At 42.8% G+C, this 19,319-nt stretch overlaps 1 protein-coding gene across 16 annotated transcripts in view; it reads right to left on the reverse strand.

Moving 5' to 3' along the window:
* LOC108927499 (voltage-dependent P/Q-type calcium channel subunit alpha-1A-like) overlaps positions 1–12,169 on the reverse strand; it is a 120,138-nt gene extending 107,969 nt beyond the window's left edge. For 9 of the 16 annotated variants that reach the window (XM_018740841.2, XM_018740840.2, XM_018740837.2 and 6 more), the window contains exon 1: positions 9,943–11,496. In XM_018740841.2, the coding sequence (XP_018596357.1) occupies positions 9,943–10,220 (278 nt within the window). In that variant the 5' untranslated portion in view covers positions 10,221–11,496. Of the gene's footprint in view, positions 1–9,942; positions 11,506–12,143 lie in introns of those variants that run through there. The other 7 variants (XM_018740847.2, XM_029246546.1, XM_018740836.2 and 4 more) reach the window with 6 other exon arrangements.
* Positions 12,170–19,319: the final 7,150 nt, after the last annotated feature.

Genomic DNA, 19,319 nt, shown 5'->3' on the forward strand with positions numbered 1-19,319 from the left:
ACGATTAAGGACCTTTAGCAAACACTGTTTTAGGATCAGCACACCATCTGAACATCCTGGTTGACATGGTCCCCTTAAGCAACTAGCTCTCATTCTGACTGACAAGGAGGACAGATGATCTCCCAACAGGCTGAATGACAGGCTGACCCTTTATTTTTGCATCTCGGGTCACATCAAATCAAGTTTTTTTTTCCTCCCCTTTGAAATATGTACACATGAGCCTGAGAGCAGATGCTCTTTCTGTGGACTGAACATCCGTTTTGAGATTTTTTTGTGGCAAGAGATTGACATTCTTCCACACACCCAGACACCATCACATCACACTCACAGCCACAAACACACTGTAGTAAAACTAATACTGCTGCAATATACTGCAAAAAACCACAAAGAGTTGCACACGTAATAAACACGTAGAATCACGGTTTCTACATGATGCAAATGCACATAAACAGACATCCAGTTTCCTGAAGTCCCAGGACTGAGCAGGACTACTAGAAAATGAACAACTTGTTGTCCTTTCACTGGTTTCTGAACCTGGGATTCTCTACACACTAAAGCTTCTTCATACAGCCTCTCATTCATGAGATAATTAATTTAGAAGCCTGTATGCTGTCTTTTCATTCAATCTTGGCTGTGCCATTTGACCAACAATATTTTTGATTAATTATATTGTTACGGGGGGCGCGGTGGGGCAGTGGGTTGGACCGGGTCCTGCTCTCCAGTGGGTCTGGGGTTCGAGTCCCGCTTGGGGTGCCTTGCGACGGACTGGTGTCCCGTCCTGGGTGTGTCCCCTCCCCCTCCAGCCTTACACCCTGAGTTGCCAGGTTAGGCTCTGGCTCCCCGCGACCCAGTATGGGACAAGCAGTTCAGAAAATGTGTGTGTGTATATTGTTACATAGCCATGATTCTCTATAAAAGTTTCATATTCTGGGATAGAAGCCAGTAAACATGTTTAATTGCTTAGTTCCCTAATGTGTGAGTGATCAGAAGAATGTACAGTACCTGGTAAAAGTGTGAGCACACATGGGAAATACCTATATGAGACAAAAGACTGAAAGCAAAGTAACCTAGAAATGTCTTGTTGCAGTACTGTGGCAGTAGAGCTGGGAACATGTCAGCTGATTTCCTGTTTAAACTGCAAATATTAACCAAATGCCTCAAACAAAAATTAGTTTCTGGGATATGCGGTCACTTTTCACAGATCTGATAAGTGAAAATTCTCACAAATAGTCTCTTGACTATAAGTAGAGAAGTGTTGAGTGTCCCTTGGATATAAAAGTGCAAAGGCATAGCTCGCTACCCGTAACACAGGAAATGTGAATATTAGGAAATGCTTTTTTGCTACTCTTCCTTCACTGTAGCAATCCATTACATTGTGATCTTCATTCTTTTTCACATTTGGACAACACTGTTTATACATTTTTTTCAAATTTCACTGTATGCCATTCTACTGGCGTCCCGTTCTGGGTGTGACCCCTCCCCCTTCGGCCTTGCGCCCTGTGTTGCCAGGTAAGACTCTGGCTTGCCGCAACCCCACTTGGGACAAGTGGTTGTTGATGATGGATGGATGTACGCCATTAAGCTGAATGTTTAATGTAGTAACACGCTTCAGTTTTGCTTAACCCTTAGATTTACAGTTAAAATGTAGCTCAAACAGAGACTGTAAAAATCACAATCCCTCCTCCCCTTTCACAAACACTCACACAGGTTTCGAATCCCTGCACTAACCCAATAAATGCAATTCGTCACACAGATTGTGACACGGTCAGCCCAGTGGTGTATTGCTGCTGCTTCTGAGAAAAGCAGTTTCCCTGCTCAGCTGCAGATTATGTGCAAAGAAAAGGACACAGCAAAACCTGTTGAGAAGAGGCTTATACATAAAAAACATCCAGACAGAGCCTCATGACAGTGCTGTTCACCAGCAGCTATTGGGAGCAACACGAGAGATTCTGGGAAAAAACTGGATCTTGCTATAACAATCAAAAAGCTAAACCTTATTTACACAAATTTAAATGGATACAGGAAAAAAACAACTTAACCGCTGTTTTTCAAGACCTGCTTTTATATAATACAGACTGAAATACAGATTCTAGTAATAGTGGACATGATCTACAGAGAGACACTAGTAAACCAAGTTATTACAGAACATATTACCAAATCCAGTGAATGCACAAAGCATTTTAATGAAACCCAAACAGGACATAACATACTTCATCCCCACAGGGGTGCGAAGTCATCCCTCCCTCCCCCGCCCCGAACTCCAGACTCCACATCCACTTCCACCTTCACACAGACAAAATTCAGTCCTTCCTGTGCTGTCAGGACTGTCTGAGTGAAAGCAAACAGGCCAGGACTGTTCATATGAAGCAAGTCAGATGAAAACGGAAAACAGGCCCAGAGGAAGCAATGCTGGGCTGACAAACTGGGGGGAGCACAGCCAAAAAGAAGAGGGACAGAGAGAGAGAGAGAGAGCGCGATATTAATGGGAAGCTCTCTCTGAAATGGCCACTCTTACATCCTCACTAAAGGAGAGAGAGGAGAGAGGAAAAGGGCAAAGGAATGAGAGAGAGTTATAAAGCAATATAAAGGGTGGGAGAGAAGAATGATATAGTGAGAAGAGTAAAGCATATAGAAACAGCGAGTGGGGAGGATGTGACAGTGAAAAATAAGGGAGGGAGGGAGGAGAAGAAACAGAAAGATGAGGGTGTGGGAGGAAAGTGGAGCAGGCGGGGGATGCTGTGTTATAGAAGTAGAGGGGGAGATGCTAGGTGGAGGAGTGATGCACGGAGAGCAGCACTAAAGACTGGAGAGTGATGGGAATAGTATTACGATATGGGGAAGACGGGTGGGATGGGGGAGGCAGGACTTAAAGCTGAAAGACAAGACTCCCAATTTCATCAGCCGGGTAACAGAATAGGGATATACACAAAACAGATCAAGGGGAGACAGGCAAAAGAAGAGTGGAAGCCACACGGAGGTGGCAGGGCGCAGGCTGGAGGGAGACAGAACAGGGCTACCTCAAGCTGTCAGCAATGCTAAATCACACAAGAACATGGGACTTCTGTCACCATATGGAAAGAATTCTTAAAATTCTTTTTATCAATACTAAAGTGCACTACAACCACATTTTTTATGCTTAGAAAACTGAGGTATGCTACTCTTGAAAATGAACTGAATGTAGTTATCTAACCAAAGCAAGCTAATGCATCATTCAAAAACACATGTATATTCTGCATATTTTTTGGAAATAGCTGCTTTGACGGAACACTCCAGTGTTTTTTAATAACGACCTGTATGGATTGCAGATGCGGCTGGGATGTACTCCTCCACACCGTCTCCAGGTTCATCCCCAGCATAAGAAGGGCTCACGGCAGACATGCACAGTGCAAGCATGAAGCAGGGTTGCTTTAATTAGCATTTCACTGCTGTTTTCTTGTGAAGGAGGGTAAAACCAACAATAGTTATGATGAAAGCGATTTTTCCTGTCAATAAGAAATTGAGATGTATAAAAGAGTGCAAGTAATGTAATAAGCAAAACACTGTTCTCTTCAAACTGTACTTCTTCAATTAGTATTAATTAAGTATTATTAAAGTTCACTCAGTTTCAAAACTCTGACTTTCACATACAGACAGATCCTAATTATGTTAATCACACACACACACACACATTTTCAGAACCGCATGTCCCATACGGGGTCACGGGGAACCGGAGCCTACCCGGTAACACAGGGCGTAAGGCCGGAGGGGGGGGGACACACCCAGGACGGGACGCCAGTCCGTCGCAGGGCACCCCAAGCGGGACTCGAACCCCAGACCCACCGGAGAGCAGGACTGTGGTCCAACCCACTGCGCCACCGCACCCCCCTCTATGTTAATCACTCTCTCTGTAATATCAAGCTTCGAATACCTCGAATTTGCCTTTCCATGTCTATCACACTTACCCTGTGTAAAAGTGTCTGCTGTTCAGAACTAGACTGAAGCTAATGACCAGTGACAAGGCTGTGCTGTGGTTCAGTGTGTTTCTGTACAGCTGTACAGAAGTATTTTGTTTTTTTTTAGCAAAGATTGTTATTACTCTCCTTGACACGTCCAGGCCTTGGTCCCTGAACGAAGGACCCCCGCCCATCAACACAGCTGGCTAAGCCTCAAAGTGCACCCCCCACCCCAGAGCAGTCGATTTGGGCTGTACCAGCAGACACCCACCAGCTGGAGAGAGGCCAATAAATAATTTAAACTCTGCAGATTGAATGTAGATCACTAGCTCAACGCAGGAAAGAAATGCTGGAGCAACTCACGACTCTCTCTCCCCGCTCTCTCTCATCTTTTCTTTCTGTAGCTTTCTCTCTCCCCATCTCTTTCTTCCTCTTTTGTCCTGCACCCTTTCACAAAACTGTACCACTTCCTGGACGAAAATGAAGCAAGAATAAGCATCCACACCTGCCCTCCTGTGTTAACACTGAACACAGCATACTGCATGGACATGTGGCCACACATTACACACAGAAATAATCACACGCACTTGACAAAGTGGACAAAGATTTGAGGGTGCACGGTTGCTGTGGGATTCCAATTTCGAGGGGACACCAGGTGCGAAGGAGAATAGGATTCATATTCAGCTGAAACACGACACAGGCAGCCTGTCTATTCATCCCACAAAATGGCAGTATTTACTGCCTCACCTCCTGCTGCGTCGGGAGGGCCGTTTTCACTCCTGTGAAATTCTCACAGATGGCACGACAGTGAGGAGGCAATAATGCTGAAATCCACCAGTAAAACACAGACCTAGAGAAAAAGGCCATGCTTAAACAGAGCAGTGTATGGAGTGAGAGTCAGACAAGCTGACTATGAAATACTTACATCACACCATATATATATATATTGCACAGTAAAAACACCAGTAATCACACACCCATAAAAATAGATGAAAAATATCTGGATTTTATGTTGGATGTTTCACTGATTTAAAAAAGCATTTGACAGTGTCATATGAGGTCTTACTCTCAAATTTTCTAGAACACACCTTAAGAGATGGAAGAGTTAGTGTGTCAGGAAAACAGGATAAAAAACAGCTGAATTTTTGTCTTGCCTTATCATGGAACTAGATGTTTGATATATACCTGTGTGAGTCAGTGGTGCTACTAGAGTAATGTGCAGCCATGGGCCACACACGGTGACAACAGAAATTGTTTTTTCAGGGGCTCTGCTGTTGATGTCACAAGCAGCCCATAACAATTCCTGAGTACACAGGGGTTCTGTTGAGGTCAAAGGCTAACAACATCTTGATATGCACAGAACTGTAAATTAGTCATGTACAGGTGCTATTGTTAGGTGGCAAACCATAACTGAAGAGATCTGCAAAGAAGTATGGATTATTATCATTCTAATTTTGTAAAATCAATAAAAATAACCTGTCAACATTATTAAGAAGAATATAATGATTACATGTGTAATCATTTGCAATGGAAAAAAATGTTTTACAGTCAATTTTCACTGTTTGTCTAAAATAAACACTGTTGCTCTTAAATACATAGGCACACACTGAGCCACAGCATAGCCTCATCACTGGTGTTTAGCTTCAATCCTGAAACGGGAAGGCTGAGAATAACCATATGAGCAGATGGTGACAGAGGATGGTGGCGTCTGGGGTAGGAGGAGGAGGTCTTATACACCACAGTCCATTGGCAGATGGATGACCAGCCACTCCCTACTTAAGCTCCTGCCCCTGCCATGTTTGTTTCTGTTGGCCACCATTTCTCTGTCCCTTCTGAGACCTACACTGGGTGCTCATGGGCCATGAAAAAATACCACTGCTTTCAAGCAACTGTCTCTGACTCTGCTCTATTTCCCTGACACATTTATACAAGTCAGAATACATTTGTCCTCAATCCTGCTCTTCAAACTTTTGGGTATGAAAGGTGATGGTCCAAGCTGCCAACAATAGCTGTTCATACTCAGTAGGCCTTATTCATAAAATTGTAACCGAAACCAAGTTTCCACTGACTGCAGTATGTGACTTGGGCTATAAAGCAACAAAGGGGCCAGTACTGCAATGTAGTAGTAAGAAAGAGACACTGTGCTAAGGTGCTGAAATTTTGTGGTATTTTGGCCCTAATGTGGGGAACAAAAGAACAGAAAAAACATAAAGGTGAGGACAGAACATGGTGAGTGTATGAAGGCAACAGCACTCTAATCATGAACACAGGCTGTGAGTGAGCTTTCAGTAGCCAAAAACTTGGTAGAAGTGCTGAAAGTGTGGGCAGAGGAGGGGTACAGATGAGGGCTGTACAGAAGAAGAGGGGTAGAGGTGAGGGCTGTGGGAGCTATGCAAGGAAGGTTGCACCAAAAAACTAAATATGCTTCTCATCCTTCCTCCATGTAGTTCATAGGCATTTGCAATTCCCAGGATTTATGTTTACACATGACCACCCTGAAAGTAAATGGTTTTTCCACTTATGATACATACAGCACTGGACATTTACTGTTGCTTATTTATTGAATGAATAGCAAGTGGTTGATACCAAATGATTTACACACACACATTGTCTGAAACTGCTTATCCCGGGGGGGGGGGTCGCAGCGAGCCGGAGCCTAACCCGGCAACACAGGGCGCAAGGCTGGAGGGGGAGGGGACACACCCAGGACAGAACACCCCAAGCAGGATTCGAATCCTAGACCCACCAGAGAGTAGGCCCTAGCCAAACTCGTTGTGCCACCACGCCCCTCTCAAATGACTTACAATTTGTGCAATTTTATACCAGAATACCTCCTGGGATTTTTTTTTTTTTATAAAAACCCAATTTTTTTGCACAACACTGTTAATTTTCTCTAGACACAGCAAACCATCTTCACAATCCAGAGAATTGCCTATCTTAGACTACAACTGGATGTGGCTGTACGGATCACAATCTGGATCAGAGGAGCCCTTGTTTTCAGTCCCAAAGTAACATCAACATTTTCACCAGCCAAGTACCAACCACTCACTGTCATGAGACTGCAATAAAAGTAGAAAGAGCTGCATAAGAAGTAGTCTTTCACTGGCCATTCATCCTCAGCTCCTTTAAAACCTACTGTGTAACACAACACATCGTGAAGGTTGTGTATATAACAGAAGAGGGACAATTAATACCATTAATTTTCATGTTGTTACTCAGAATCTATGCAACGGGTACACATAAAATGCACACACAATGTACAGTATCTCCATTTTTTGACTCCTAGAATTCACAATTCATCAGTCCTGTGCTGCTACCTGAGATAACCACAGGAGTGAATTCAAAAACAATAGTTCATTATCTAAGGCACTAATTTTTCAGTCTAGTTCCCAAGGGGTAGAAATAAGAGGAATTAAGAAGGCATATGGAGCCAATGCAATGTTACCAATAAGAGGAGGAAACATGACACCTCACGCTGGAATCACGGAGTTGCGTGTATTGTGTGAGGTTCAAAACCACCACTGTATAGAATCTCACCCATGTGGACTCACCACACTGCCAACACCACAGCACAGCACCTCCCACTTGGAAGAAACCTGAGTCTAGTGAGGTGATAAACTAACAGATGGCTGCAGAGCGAAGTCATTCAAGGTGTCACAACCACATGCCCAGAAACATTCATAAACCGTCTTATATAGGTACCAGTTCCCCTGCAGACACTCTTATGTAAACTAAGTATCATTAATTCTACAGATATGGGAGTACTTTAACATGTATACAAATCTTTCAGATTAAAAACATAGAAATGGCCAATAACAAAGGAGAGCCTAAGTCAACAATGGACACTGAGGTCAGTAATCAGTGTTGCCAATGTTTATAAACCTCAGAGAAAAATGGATAATTAGTCAAAAGACCAAAAGGTAACTAATCTCTGAACTTTGATATCAAATTCATTCAGCGAGATCCTTGGCTACCTAACATTTCAATATGGCCTCACTTTCCTAGCCAACTCCAAATGAAGAATACTAGCAAAAACATGGCTAAATAAGATTCAGTGAATAACACACACAGTTTCAGAACCGCTTGCCCCATTCGGGATCACAGGGAACTGGAGCCTACCCGGCAACACAGGGCGTAAGGCCGGAGGGGGAGAGGACACACCCAGGACGGGACGCCAACCCATCGCAAGGCACCCCAAGCTGGACTCGAACCCCAGACCCACCGGAGAGCAGGACTGTGGTCCAACCCACTGCGCCACTGCACCCCCCTCAGTGAATAACATTTGTCATGTTATTGTTAATTATGTGTTTTTTATATACATCTGCTACATTGTTGCTTTATAAGTATATGTTAGTTACCAACTCTGCAACACCAGCCTAAATCACTAATATTGTTCATTATGTCTATTTCCCTCTACGATATTCTGTAGCAAGTAATCCATTGAGTGCTTTTACCAAGTGAGAAGTACCAACTGTACATCCTCAAACTAAACCTCCCTAGCAAAGCTCAACAAATCATTTTCAGTCAGAAAACAGTTTTTTTTGGACACACTAAACTAATTTTGAAATTATTTTTATTTGGTCAGTTTGATGCCAGGGTCTGGCCTGTAAGCAAGAAAATAAATGAAGGAATTTTCACACTGACCGTCTTCTGAACAATGCTCACTAATGATCATATCCTTAATGTAAACATAAAAATGTATCACTTGTGAATAATAAGCCATTACTGAGTGGCTTAGCCATACCCCAAGAATCGGTGATCACATTCTTTCCAGTAACAAAGTACTCTCTGTGGCAAAAGTGTTCCTGAACTTTACCCCCAGATCAACAACTTGGCCACCTCATCTATGGAAAATGCTTTAATGGAAAAACAGGGACAACAGCACCTGAAAAGCTCAATGGAATACATGAGGGCTGCATCGTTGACCTGCATGACTGCATGGCTGGGCATGACCTTCTGAACCTGTTGTCTTTACCAGGGTTCTCCTAGTAATGAAGACAGAGAAACCAATATACACAAAGACACAGATATGCCCTACTCACCCATATACACATCCAATCTGACACTAATAGCATACTACAGTGTTGCCCACAAACTTTAAATGTACAGATACATGTAGAAGATCCTCTCACTTCTCTGATTTCCAAAAACTTTTTGAACAAGAGCTTCAGACCCCACATCCTACATACTATGCCTCCAGCCCCACCCTCACACACATACACACAATGCTAAGTGCCATAAAGATGTTATCTGCTGCTGTTTTCTGTTGTTTTGCTCCCTCTCCAGGAAGGCCTTACAGCATGCAAGAGCTGACATCAACAGTTGAGCTCCTGAACCTCCAAGGCAGCTAAGAGATTTCTTGTTGCCCAAAAGAGCCCACCACCACCTGTGTGTGACTGATCATCTGCATTTCACAACTTTCTGTCAATACGCACAAACAATCACACATACACACACAAGATGAACAGCACAAGGGGCTCAGGGTGGTGTGAAAGCCAAACAAGTTTCTTAAAATACACTCCCCTTGCTTATGGTCAACACGTAAAAAAAAATAACAGTAAAATAACCGAAGCGGGGGAATTTCTTAAAAATGGTGGAGTTGGTTCTGGAGGACAAGGACTAGGACACTGACTTTGGCATAGTTGCATTAGAAAGACTATGAACGAGGTGGAATTAAATGGCACTCTTCGCGCGCGGCAGTGCTTTTGCCTCCGCACACGATGCCCCACCGTGGGGCATCACGACGGATCAGACCCAGATAAGCTTTCATCCAAATCACTTGAGGTCATCATCATAAAAAAACTGAAAAAATAACGCATAACAATGAAGGCAATTATTAAGACCGCAGACACGACAGAGCAAACTTTAATTACCTCGAAGCATCATAATTAGTGGGGAGAGAGGGTGTAGATCCCCAGAGGGAATCCTCTGGAACCTGCCCTCCACCTGAGTGGGCAGGAAAGGGCTATTCGGTACCCGAAATGTGGACACGGGGATGGGAAAAGGATATGGCCATTCGGTGATCTTCTTTGCGTATTTTCTCACCACGTTGTCCTCGCTGAACAGAAAGAGGGAGCGGTTGACCGTGAAGCAGTTCTGTCGAACCGGTATCGGGTTGTACAGGGCCATGGTTCGGGCTCGCTGGGCCATCGACTGCTTGTACATCCTCTGGGCTCCGGGCGGACCACCCTGCCTACTGCTGCCGCCGCCGACACCGCCGCGGCCGGGGCCGCTTTGGCTCGGCGCTCCCCCGTACCGGGCCGGCACCTCGTCTCCAAACCGAGCCATTCTACACGCACCGAAGGCCAGTGGTCAGCAAGCACCCAAGAAGGAGGAGGAGAAGGAGGAGAGCACTCAATGCGACCACACCACATTACATCCCATCTGATCCGGCACTCTTAGGCGCACAGATTGGCGGAGTTTTCCTATCGCTCCATCACACCCTCGCGACAAGGCAAGGAGGAGGACTACCGAGTGGCTCCCCTGTCAGCTTATGGAAATAAATTGTTTTTTTTTTTCAAACACTCAGTGTTGGAAAATGGAAGATGCAGGGCACGATCATATTTAGTCCGTCTTCGATTAATTCTTATGCATACGATGCAAATCCACGATATTTCAGTTAACGGAATTATGGTTCGTCCAGTCTTCTCATTTTAGAAATCAAATCAGGGCCATCGATTGCTACTCGTCGGCTAAATCAAATAATATTTTTAATTATTACAAAAAACCGACGATAGGAACACAATTTACTACCAAAAAATTTCATTAAAACTAGTCGCCGGGCATCTCGGTCTTTCTGGCGGGTAGAAAAAAAAACACACGCAAAACAAAAGGTGCAGGAAAAATAAAATAAAAAAATAACACTAAAGATTTTATTTGTAAAAGATCCGCTGCGACTTTAAAATATTAAAACATGTTTTTTCTTCTTCAGAAGGAGGTCTTTTGAAAAGAAGCTCAACAGAAATGTGCGGATTATTGTCATTTATTTTTTCTTATTATAATATTGAAGCCGTCCCTTTCAACGCCTCTGCGATTATTTCCACAAAAAAAAAAAATATTTTGAAAAGGAAAACATATAGTTGCACCTGAATTCGTTTCATAGGTAGAACAACATGGTCTTCCTCGCGGTCATCATCTGCACTCCAGAGCCGATCGAGAAAAACAGACGTGGAGAAATTCGTGGAAGAAACAAGCGGGGATTAAGAGGCGCATCATAGGGGCTGAGGAGACAGTGGTCTCCACTCGAGTGTCTCACAGCCAAGCATGTTCTCCACCAGCAGACGGAGAGGAGACTCGAACGGCCCCCGCCCCCTCACCCCGCATATATGACCCCCTACCGCCCCCACGCTCTACTCCCGGCACCCGCCCGCCTCAAGGCGCATCCGGAATCAACCGACAAGAAAAAACATCAAGCAGAAGAGGAGAACCTGCGATCTTCTCAGCAGCAGCAGGCAGTTTAATGTACATCAGGAAGCTAGCGCGCTGTTCGCGAGCCGCGCGTGCCTCTCCTGAGCCGCGGACCGTCCCCTGCAGGCGTGTAATGCGCGCACCTCCCACTGACGCTCGCTCTCTGCCCACCACTGGCACTACCGACTCCAACTCCTAGGCGCCTCCAACAGCAACTTGCAAGGAGCCAAAGCGCATCTTCCACACCTTCCGCACTTTCTTACAGAGATACGCGAATGACGAAATACCGACTCTGACCTAACAGCAGCTCCTGCACCGCAACGATCAAGCACACAAGTGCAGCGGTCCCTGGCAGGGTGTGTGTGTGTGTGTTTTGCTTTCAACGTTCCTCACAGTGTCCGCTTCAAACCCCGCTCCCTTCCCCGTTCCCACTGACAGGTGCCAGTTATTAGCACGTGCAGCATCGCGCTTCCGAGGATGGAAATATAGCGCCTCTCGCGCGGCGTGGTCAGTACCACGCGCCGCGCGATACTCCGATAAGTTCATGAAGAATTTCCTAAAATTTTACACATATTATCTCTATCGGTTTTAATGTATGTCCCGGCAGCTGCTGTGTCACAACAATCGCATCCGCATTTTGTTTACATAAACACGTGTTCTTTAGTAAACAATTAAGCAAATAACGTAGAAAATCACTCATTATATATCAATTTAAACGCACTTTAAACCTTTAATGTAACGTTGTTTCTACCACTCAGACGTAAAGTAACTTAATGACGACTTAACGGCGTTAGAGTTGCTTACCCCCCACACACGGATGCGGAATGAACGCTACTCTGCACATCAGAGGTTTTTTGTCACTCCAATCAAAATGATCACTGTAGAGTTTGAGCCACTGCTGGCCCTCTACATAGACCTCACGTGTTCACACATGTGCTTTCCATAGCTTGTTCTTCCACTTGTGTCACTATCCGTGTTACTCCTTGTGCAACTACTTGTTTTTAATCACTTCAAAGACCACCTGATCAGAAAAAAAAAAAAAAACATGTTCTGCCCAAAACTAAAAAGCAGGGACACAAGGGCCCTAAGAACCCAGTTTTATGTTTTTGTATTATCAAAGGTAGAATTAAAAAATAACAAACCCTCTCCTTCAGATGATAAATGAGATTGGGTGGTGTAATGGAATGTGCAAAGATATGTTTTATTTATTATTAAAGATAGTATTTCTTTATCTGACACCCAAGGCAACTTTCATTATTATGTTTGTACTGTAATGTACTTGATTTACACTTATACAGGATATGTAACTTGATCAAGAGTAGTGCAGCAAATAAGTTTTGAATCTGGAACCTTCAGATTACAAGGCAGCAATTCTAAAAATGTGCCTGTCTGCTGCCTAAATTATCCACTTTTCATGCATGTCAGGTACACCCAGTATTACAATAACATTGAGGACATGCTGCATTCTCTCCATGTAGTAAGATGATACACTGTGTAATAACCTTGAAAATTTAAGTACTGACATTTATCTTTTTAACATAACATGCAACTAGAACTGTAGAAATTTATGGATTCAAACCATACAAATTAATTTTTTATTCACAAGAACTCAACCGATGTACCCATTCTCCATCTTCAGTGATCTCAGCTTTTGTTGGAGCTGTTCTGGGTGCTGAAGAGGTCCATCCAATGCAAAGCTGCTCATCCCAACAATTTTACCAATAGTTTCTCTTTTTCCTATCTGTTCCAAAATGTACATTCTGTGTAGTTTTGTTCCAAGTTGCCCTCCAAAAAAAGACAGTAATTCCCATCAATATTCACTGAGGAAAGACACACACACACACAGTGACTAAAACCACTTGTCCTGAGCAGGGTTGCGGCGAGCCGGAGCCTCACCCAGCAACACAGGGTACAAGGCCGAAGGAGGAGGGACACACCCAGGACAGGACACCAGTCCATCGCAAGGCACCCCAAGCAGGACTTGAACCTCAGACCCACGAGAGAGCAGGCACAGGCCAAACCTGCTGCACCACCACAACCCCTGCTGGTGAGGAAAGACTTCTTGCTAATTCTGTGATCACAAAAAGCATTGAGCCACAGTGCTGTGAAGACACAGGCAGAGTCTGCAGGATGAGAAAAAGATGCCACTATGCTCTTTCACACCAAGTCTGAGTTTGTTAGATTTCTCCCTGACCCTGCACAAAGAAAGCCCTGAGGGACATTTCCTACATTTTCTCTGTTTTCCTCCTGTGCGCCTTCTCCCTTGTCTTTGTGCCTTGTCTCCCAGCCTTCTACATTCATCATGGTGCCTTCACTTTTTCAGATGTTACCCAGAAAATCCTCAAATGGGATTTTACTGGACAGGCTATGCTCATATGGTTTCCAGTGTTCTTGTGCAATGCCTCTACTCTGCAGATGAGTCATGTGTGTATTGCACTGTACAAACATCAATAAGGGATCTCCAGAGGCTTTGTGTTGAGTGTCTGGTGATATTTTAAGTGATCAGAGAGCCTTTCTGTGGCCCACAGACTGGTCAAACTGGTGCAACATACAGAGAACACACTGCCATTTCCATCAATTTAAAAATTTGTTTCATTAGAGATGGTTTAAGAGGCAAGTAGTGAACAAACACACTGCATTAACCATACCGCAAAATCAGTTACAGTTTGTCTATCCTTCACCGCTGTAAAGAAGTTGTATACCGAGTTGTTTATAAGGCAATATAGCTGAAAATGAAACTTAAAAGTTGATCCTGGTTGGGAAATACATAAAATCATATGGACTTCATAATGCAGGAAAATGTGATCATTTTATTTAAACACCCCAGATCTAAATTGAGTTACACTAACTGAAGTGTTATTTTTGTGCATTTTTGTTTTTTAGATTCAATCTAGATAAATCAATGATGTTACATGGACCTTAGCAAAGTTTAAAGCTTTTTATAAGCTCATTTGTGATGAAAGATCACAAAAGTGTATTCAAGAACAAAAAAATTTAACTTGAATTCTGTACGCTTCTTACTTTACCAGTACAAACATACTCTTCATTACTAAAGTGTTTCCCAACATTTAACTTCACACAATGAAGTAAAATCACATTTTGCAATTCTCATTCTTTTCACTTGTAAAAACCAGCTTTGGTACACAACAGATAATTCATAAATCATGTGCTGTAATACATAATCCACAACATGCTGATAACTGGAATTAGATCCCTTTAAAGAACATTGCAGCTGTGAAAAGAAGAAATGTCAGCAAAGTCCTAATGAGGATAAACTGTTTATTTCTGAAGGCTTATGTGAGAGTTGGCAGGATTGTAAAAATAGTTAGGCTGCAATGTCTATACTCTCAAAAATTGAAAAATGTGAGTAGCCAGAGCTAAATGATTGACCAGTAAGCTGCTGATACACACAAATCTGTACATTTTGAGGTAATTACCTGAACCCCACTGTCAGCAAACTGTATACAGATAGATACAGACATATGGCTATGGCAGACTTGTGTGATTAGGTGTTCTGTTTTTGTATTTTAGTGAGAAATTTATTTATTTTTTTGCACAACACTGTTTTTGGACCTTTACCCCAGGTTTTCTTCTCTGCTTGCACTTCCTTCTCCCAAAATGTAAAATTGTGTATTGGCAAACTGAAATGTTCTCTTTTGTTGTTTTCATTTCAATGAATATCAAAGTGTTTTTTGTTGATCTGCTTACAAAAATGTGCTATACCACTAAAACAAATTTGACTAGATAATTTGAGGGTTTTTACACATTCTCAAAAAGTAAATGGTGTTTGACAGGAATTTGACATACAGGACTGTAATCAATGTGCATCAAAAATAGCACTATTATGTTCCTGGAATCTTTTGCTTCCGTTAATGTGACAAACTTGACAGCGACGCAAAAATAGCTTTGATATCAAATACAACTCCTTCAATTAACACCCTGTTCAATAACCATTCATTTTTTTTTAATCATCACAGCTTTGTTTAATGTGTTATTTCTTTCGCAACACTACTAATTTGTGAGATACTGGTTGGTTATCTTCAAAATTAGATTTAAAACGAGACTATTAGAGTCTTTCTAAATTAGGGAAAGTACACAAGAATGATGAATGGTGGTGTTTAAGACACTTTACATTTGGGGAGCAATGATGATAGCGTGTCTCTCAGTAAGAAAATGAGAGCCCAACTGTGATAAACTGTATGTAACTGCACATGTGAATGTGTTTAATAGACAGTTTTGCTTCTGTCTCAGACAGCACTGACCTGTGACACTTGAGACTGATGCCACATGCAGGTTTCAACCTCCCCAAAAATGGATCTGATGTTTTCAAGCAGGCAAAGGAAGGCTGCTGCCATGAATAAAATCGATTTATCTTGCATACGATTTATCTAGCAATGCTTTTCTGATCGATTGCAGGATGAAATGAAATATTGATATGAAATAGTTTTTTCAGGGAAGGACGATTAGTGATCAGTCTGCTTTGACATGGTGCCACCTAATGATATACCAGAAGCTTCAAGCCAGTGAAGGTAACTTTGGAAACTGTAGCCTTGTAGCAACTATCACCTATATCTGTAATAAGGCTAATTTTGTTCTCATTTCAAGCACTTTGGCTCACAGTTATGGGCATTTCAATAAAAGCCAGTCGAGATTTGTCTGGAGATTTTAATGCATGAGCTGAACTGATTATATATAAACCAGTGTGGCCTAATGCACCAGATTCATCATGGTTCAGCAGAGCACAGAGAAACGCTTTACTATCTAATATGCATGTGCATAAAGCAAAAAGTATGCCAAAAAGCACTCTGTATATGCAGCCTCTTTCATAAAGAGGGATCTGTCACACTTAAGACAACTGCACTGTGGTACAATGGATGTTAATCCATTGTAATTTAGATATTTTGGCATGGGGCCCTAAAATGGGCACCACTGTGGCTCCAGATTGAAGCCTAGTGTTTGTATCCCATGTGAAGAAAAATCGGAAATGCTTGCTGCATTCCATGCTTTGACTTCCACAATAACTGGTTTCTTGGGAAACAAGTCCATAACAGAGTCCTGCTGAGTGTGAACTCTGAACTGGACAAGCTGAAGTTTAATTACTAGATGCCCTGTTGTAGGGGTATGATTGTGAAAAATAAAGTATTTGGCGTAGCAATAGGAGAAATGTAAATTAAAATAACTTCTTAGTTGTTAAGTCATTTACTTTAAAGCTAGAAAGTTAAAAGTTAAATTTCAAACACTCAGTAAATGTAGCTGTGAAACAGTGTAATTTAATGAAAATAATGTTTACTGAACATGTTGTTGGGGGGTGCGGTGGCACAGTGGGTTGGACCGGGTCCTGCTCTCTGGTGGGTCCGGGGTTCGAGTCCCACTTGGTGTTCCTTGCGACGGACTGGCATCCTGTCCTGGGTGTGTCCCCTCCCCCTCCAGCCTTACACCCTGTGTTGCCGGGTTAGGCTCTGGCTCCCCACGACCCTGTATGAGACAAACGGTTCAGACTGTGTGTGCGTGAACATGTTCTGTATTTTATGTTCAGGTACTGTATGTTACAAACATTTAAGTTATGAATTCTGAAAATTTTAACACTTTCTGGTTTAATCATTTTTAACTGCATTTTCTTCACTGTAAAAATTCCATCCATTACAGAACAAAAATGGCTGAATTTTTACATCCTGTCTTCCCACTCAGAATAGAAACTATTAAGGGCTATGGGACTGCATTCATTCATTCAAATTCTAGTCTTAACTCTGGGCCCTCAACTTACAAACGCAATTGGGACCGGAAGTCTGCTCACAAAGTGATTTATCTGTCATTCCAAAGTCGCTTTTACCATATCACAATCAATAAAAGCTGAATAATACATACGTCTATCTACATTTTAACGGGTTAGGTTCTGTAAAAATCTCAGACAAAGCTATAATAAATTAAAAAAAAAAAAATCTGTATTACTTCCATCCATCCATTATCGAAAACCACTTATCGAAATGCAGTGTTGTGGTGTTTGCAGTCTATCCCGGAAAAAGGGCATAAGACAGAATACACCCTCTGGCATAATAGCACTACATTGCAGTGTAACAGTAACACACACACACACACACACACACACTTTCTGACCCGCTTGTCCCATACAGGGTCACGGGGAACTGGAGCCTACCCGGTAACACAGGGCGTAAGGCCGGAGGGGGAGGGGACACACCCAGGACGGGACGCCAGTTCGTCGCAAGGCACCCCAAGCGGGACTGGAACCCCAGACCCACTAGAGAGCAGGATCCAGTCCAACCCACTGCGCCACTGCGCCACCGTACCCCCCTGTAACAGTAACACAGAAAATAAAAGTGTGATTAAAAATGTCCCTCAGTTTATTTACAGGTGAACTTCTCTAAATATCTTTGATAAAGAGAAAACTGATGAAGAAAGAATATGGTTGCAGGAGAAAACTTGAAGGTTGCAGTGGATGGTTACTCAAATGATGGAAAAACACCTTGATTAACTGCTACACAGATTCAAGCTGACCTTCAGGTAGGAGGAGCAACAGTTTCAACACACACCCTCAGTTGCCAGCTCAGTGTGACAGCTCAGGGGATTATATGGTAGGAGACCCAGGAGAACCCACTTCTGAGATGGAGACATACGAAAGCCTAGTGGCAATTTGTCAAAACAAACCTGAACATGCCAAAATCCTTCTGGAAAAATGTCCTGTGGACAGATGAGACCAGTTTAGAGCTTTTTGGTAAAACACACTGTTTATACATTTTTTACTGAAAACAAAGTGAAGCCTTCAAAGAAAAAAATCTTCCCTTCAGTGAAAATAGAGGAGGATCGTGATATTTTGGGGTTGTTTTGCTACCTCTGGCACTGGGTTGACTTTAACATGTGCATGGCATCATGAAGTCTTAAGAACACCAAGGCATTTGAAGATCACTGTTTTACACTGTGTCAGAAGACCAAGGCCTCTGTTGAAGGTTGCAGGTTTTCTAACACAACAATGACCCCAAAAGCACTTGTACTCCAGAATGGTTCAAGACCAAACACATGGATGTTCTCAAGTGACCAGTAAAGAGTCCAGAATAAATCTTAACTTCTATAGACATCTGAAAGAAGGCATCCTTCAAATATGGGAGAATCTGTATAAGTCTGTAATGATCTAGGACCCTAAGTGGCAGGATGTGATGTCCTCAGAAATCTCCTTTGTTAAAGCCATGACCCGCTTCCACAAATATGTGTTGTGAGGATCAGACTTCAATAGTGAAGCCCCAGATTTTTGCTCTTAAAATAAGGCAAGGCCTCCCCCACTCACACCTGATTGTCATCCCATTAATTGAAACACCTGACTCTAATTACTCCTTCACATGAAATGATAACCCAAGAGGTTTTCATACTTTTACCACACACGTATGTCACACTGGCTAATTTTCCACAATAAATAAATGAAGAAGTATGTTTTTGTCTCATTTGTTTAATTGTGTTTTCTTCATGTGGGGATGCGGTGGCGCAGTGGGTTGGACCAGGGTCCTACTCTCTAGTGGGTCTGGGGTTCGAGTCCTGCTTGGGGTGCCTTGCGATGGACTGGTGTCCTGTCCAGGATGTGTCCCCTTTTGCCCTGTGTTGCCGGGTAGGCTCCGGTTCCCCGCGACCCCGTATGGGACAAGCGGTTCAGACTGTGTCTGTGTGTGTGTTTTCTTTATTTTGTTTTAAGATTTGGGTGTAAATCTGATCACATATTAGGTCATATTTATGCCGAAATAGAGAACATTCTGAAGGGTTCATAAACTTTCAAGCACCTCAAGCACCGTAGTAAACAGTGAAAACTTTTTGCGTTCAAGAACGCACAAAAAATGTTTACCCCTGAGACTAATGGCAATTATGTATTTCAGTTACGACAGCTCACTTAAAGAATTTTTTGAGAAACACTTGACCTTTGTAAGATGGGGGAAAACTGTACATGACTATAATGATCTAGGACCCTAAGAGGCAGGGTCT

The sequence above is a fragment of the Scleropages formosus genome, chromosome 20, assembly GCF_900964775.1.
Source record: "Scleropages formosus chromosome 20, fSclFor1.1, whole genome shotgun sequence".
NCBI lineage: Eukaryota > Metazoa > Chordata > Actinopteri > Osteoglossiformes > Osteoglossidae > Scleropages > Scleropages formosus.